General features: G+C 41.4%; 1 protein-coding gene across 1 annotated transcript in view; it reads left to right on the top strand.

The window, feature by feature from the left end:
- Positions 1 to 2,879, top strand: part of LOC143018137 (uncharacterized) — a 12,195-nt gene extending 9,316 nt beyond the window's left edge. Inside the window, exons 6-7 of the mRNA XM_076173271.1 lie at positions 2,233 to 2,343; positions 2,496 to 2,879. Coding sequence (XP_076029386.1) covers positions 2,233 to 2,343; positions 2,496 to 2,527 — 143 coding nt within the window. The 3' untranslated portion in view covers positions 2,528 to 2,879. The remainder of the gene's footprint in view (positions 1 to 2,232; positions 2,344 to 2,495) is intronic.
- Positions 2,880 to 3,767: the final 888 nt, after the last annotated feature.

The following is a 3,767-nucleotide window of genomic DNA, read 5'->3' on the forward strand; positions in this document are numbered from 1 at the left end:
ATTATAATGTAATGTAATAATATAGGACTTACTGTCGAAGAGAGAAATATAAAGGACACCTTCAGCTACAGACCTGTTTTTCTCATCAGTGGGAATAGGTTCAAACAGAAAAACAGGGAAATGTGGATGAAATATCAGGGAATTAGCTAGCTGTAATTGGGTCCTCTTCGCTCAATAGATCATATTCATCAGACTTACCGAGTTCCTACGATAGAGGCATGGCCATTTACCAGAAAAGGAATGGATGAGTAGGCTGCTTTCGTGTGTCCGGGCTAAGAAAAAAAATACACATAAGAAGTCTGATAAGGACATTGAAAACACTAGGAATAAAGATGGATGTTGAACTAACTGAAGGGTCCCTTGATGGAAAAATAACGAGGGAAATCTCACAGGGGAAGTCATTCAACTAGAAACAGGTATGAGTGGAGTGTCACAAGGATCAGCACTAGGTCCAATCATGCTCAAAACCCAAAAGAAAGAACAGGGCGATGTTTTATGACTATATAAAGCTATTAAAGAAAAAACAGGAGAGTGGTATTTAGTCTAGCAACAAAATCTAGGCAAACTTTGTGAATTATGTAAAAACTGGCAGATAGAATTGCCAAGCGTGAAGATACGGAAGAAGTCAGTATATAACAAATAAATAAAAATTAAGAGGTAGAAAAAATATATACCAAGGGATAACAATAAACAAAATGAGTTACGATAGTAGGATATATAAGTTGGGCAAATGTGGAAATTGACTCTACATATGAAATATCGATGTCATGTTACACGACTTCAGCGTACTATATAGCGACCCCTCTAGTTTCAACAAGTAACTCTTTTATTATCTCTTAATCAAGTACGAGTAGGTTAGGTTACAGCCCGAAGCCCCGCTTGCATGTGCATCATTTAGTGTTTGCAGACACGAGCGAGAACTTGGTCAGAAGTGGGTTTCACTCACCGCCTTTGTGTCTAAAGAAACTTTGTGTTTTGTCTTCTGCCGCCTATATATGCATCATTTAGTGTCTGCAGACACGAGCGAGAACTTGGTCAGAAGTAGGTTTCACTCACCGCCTCTGTGTCTGAAGAAACTTTCTGTTTTGTCTTCTGCCGCCTACATGTGCATCATTTAGTGTCTGCAGACACGAGCGAGAACTTGGTCAGAAGTAGATTTCACTCACCGCCTCTGTGTCTAAAGAAACTCTGTGTTTTTTCTTCTGCCGAATTCCATTCTTGCTGGTATCTGCAGACATTATAGGATGATCGGGTGGAGAGGGTTTCAGAGTAAGCCTCCTGTTAGTAAGGCACCAAGAAACTGAGGTCAGGAATCGTTGCGGCGCATCTACACAAGTAGTTAACATACGCCAAATTGTACGAAAGGAATCACAGGGTGGTGGTGCGTACCGATTCGCATAAATAGAGAAGAGAGAAAGAAAAGGATGGTCAGCATTGATGCACCAGATCTGTCTTCCACAGGATCCGCCTAAGATATCGCTGCGGGTGGTAAGTGCTACATACAGGGAGAGACAATCACGAATACAGCAGACTTCGTGGGGTTGCGGCACAACAGCCCCTACACCACTACCTCCTATAGTGCAGATCCACTGTCATTCTTCGCCTAGACCTCGGCCCACCACTCATCTCGGAAGGATTGGCGCGGCGCCTACCCGTATCCCCTTCCAAAGCAACCCTCAGCTTCCCAAAGGCACATCCTCCTCTTAGCGCTGTCTAGGGCCGAGGGATGCTTCCCTTCCTGATCTACAGGTACCGCCATTCCTAACAGAGAGGCATAACGTGGACGCCGCCTCTTGAGTTTATGTGTGAACTGTTCCGGACCGCCACAAGGTTGAGATCCGGGCGGGTGTCAGCCCCGAACCCGCCCATAAAAGGGAGGGGTGGGGGGGATTTCGTTTAGTTCTCCATATTTTGGAGACTTACATAGGCGCATTCTTAGGAAGAACACAAGTAGGGAGGGATAGGAGGATAAAGTACGAAATTTAACACTTGGCGTAGAGGAGTAAGGCTGGCGTTGCAGTCTCAATGGAACAACGTTCCGCGCGTCTTTTGTTGTATGTACATGTGTGCCACACAAGTGGAGCTTATTCTTATTTATGTATATATGATTTTTTTTACTTTATTTCATATCATTCATTCATTTTATTTGTATTTACTCATTTTATTATTCATACATTTATGTTTTTAATCATTCATTTATTAGTTTTTATTCAAATTCTAAAATACCTTCAGACACCTGTATGGAGGGCTACTATCACTGCCCCATGAACGTCTGCATCCCCAATTTCCGTGTCTGCGACGGCTACAACGACTGCCCAGACAACGCTGATGAAGCCGATTGCTGTGAGTTGATCTTCCGTGAACCACACGGGTTTTTGACTAAGTCCAGATCGAATGTTTTGATTACAGAGATCATGTCGACAACAACAAAAACTCACTACCTCCGGTAGCTATGCTCTTCTTGCGACTAATTACTCTATTTCTCCGTTCTTCAGCTTACAAGAAGATTTTGACAAAGACTGATTAGAAAAATGTGGCTGTCTTCGGGGTTGCATCAGAGCCAAGACATCGTGCCTTAATCATCCCTCAAAATCCTCTTTGTAAACAACAGCATCACTCAAAGGAATCCTACGCAACTATCAGCCAAAGGGGTGGGGATTGAATTCTCCTTCTCTTCAGCCTAAGACATTTGTTTGTTCCTCCCAGGACACAGGTCCAGGTGAGGTCGGGCGTACGCATCCCCCCCCCCCATTCTAACATTCTTATTTTTGTTGTGTTGCCTATACATGCTCCATCGTCAGAAAGTTTCTTTGATGTCAGATGTAAAATATGAACATTGTTATAGGGTGGCTAATAAAAGTATAGGAATCACTAAATAATTATATTATCACAATGGAATAAAGCACGGTAATAACAAATGCGTGCGCACAATAAAGAGGTGGAGTAACAGCTGGGACGCCAAGCCTTGACGCGGGAAACATACACGACTCGCTTGGTTTGCCTTACAAAGGCACACGGTATTGTACTTAAATAGTACAATAGATAATACAATTAATATACAACAAGATCTATGATAATTATGTAATGGAAAAACACAAACTCAGTTGAACAATTCGCAAGTGTAATACACAACAATAACTGTACGGTGCTACAACGCAGTACGTAAATATATTATACATAATGGTACGATACCATCACCTCGCTCGGCCACCACCACTCGGTAACCCCATCGAGCAAAGGAGAAATATGAATGACAGAGGCAAAACAGAACAAAAAGAATGATGTACTTCACACACACCATAGCGTATATACAAAAATGGGGAGAAAAAATGTATACATGTAATCACCCTAGACAATGCAACATACATAGATATCTATACTAAATAATAACATAATTAAATATACATATAAATAAGTACTGGCGCCAGTAAAAACAAAGGACAAAAGATAACATTTGCTGGACCTCCGGGACATTACCCTATTAGCTAAACAATAGTTACATATTATACCTAAGAAATTGGATGACCCTAGAACATGGCCATATAGGTAGTCGCTTGATAGATTTTCTCTGTGACAATTACTTCGCCATGCAAAAGAGCACACAAGACATGGAAACTTACTCGATCTATTGAACACTAGCCGCAAAAGCATGATAACCGATGTAAAAGTCGGTGATTCTATTGCAAGTAGTGATCACAACTTAGATTCAAACTGCTAAAAATCTTTAGAATAGATACTTGTGTTTCTAAAATACCCGATTTCAGTAA

Source organism: Oratosquilla oratoria, chromosome 34 (assembly GCF_046742065.1).
Source record: "Oratosquilla oratoria isolate Oo_2021 chromosome 34, ASM4674206v1, whole genome shotgun sequence".
NCBI classification, from domain to species: Eukaryota; Metazoa; Arthropoda; class Malacostraca; order Stomatopoda; family Squillidae; genus Oratosquilla; species Oratosquilla oratoria.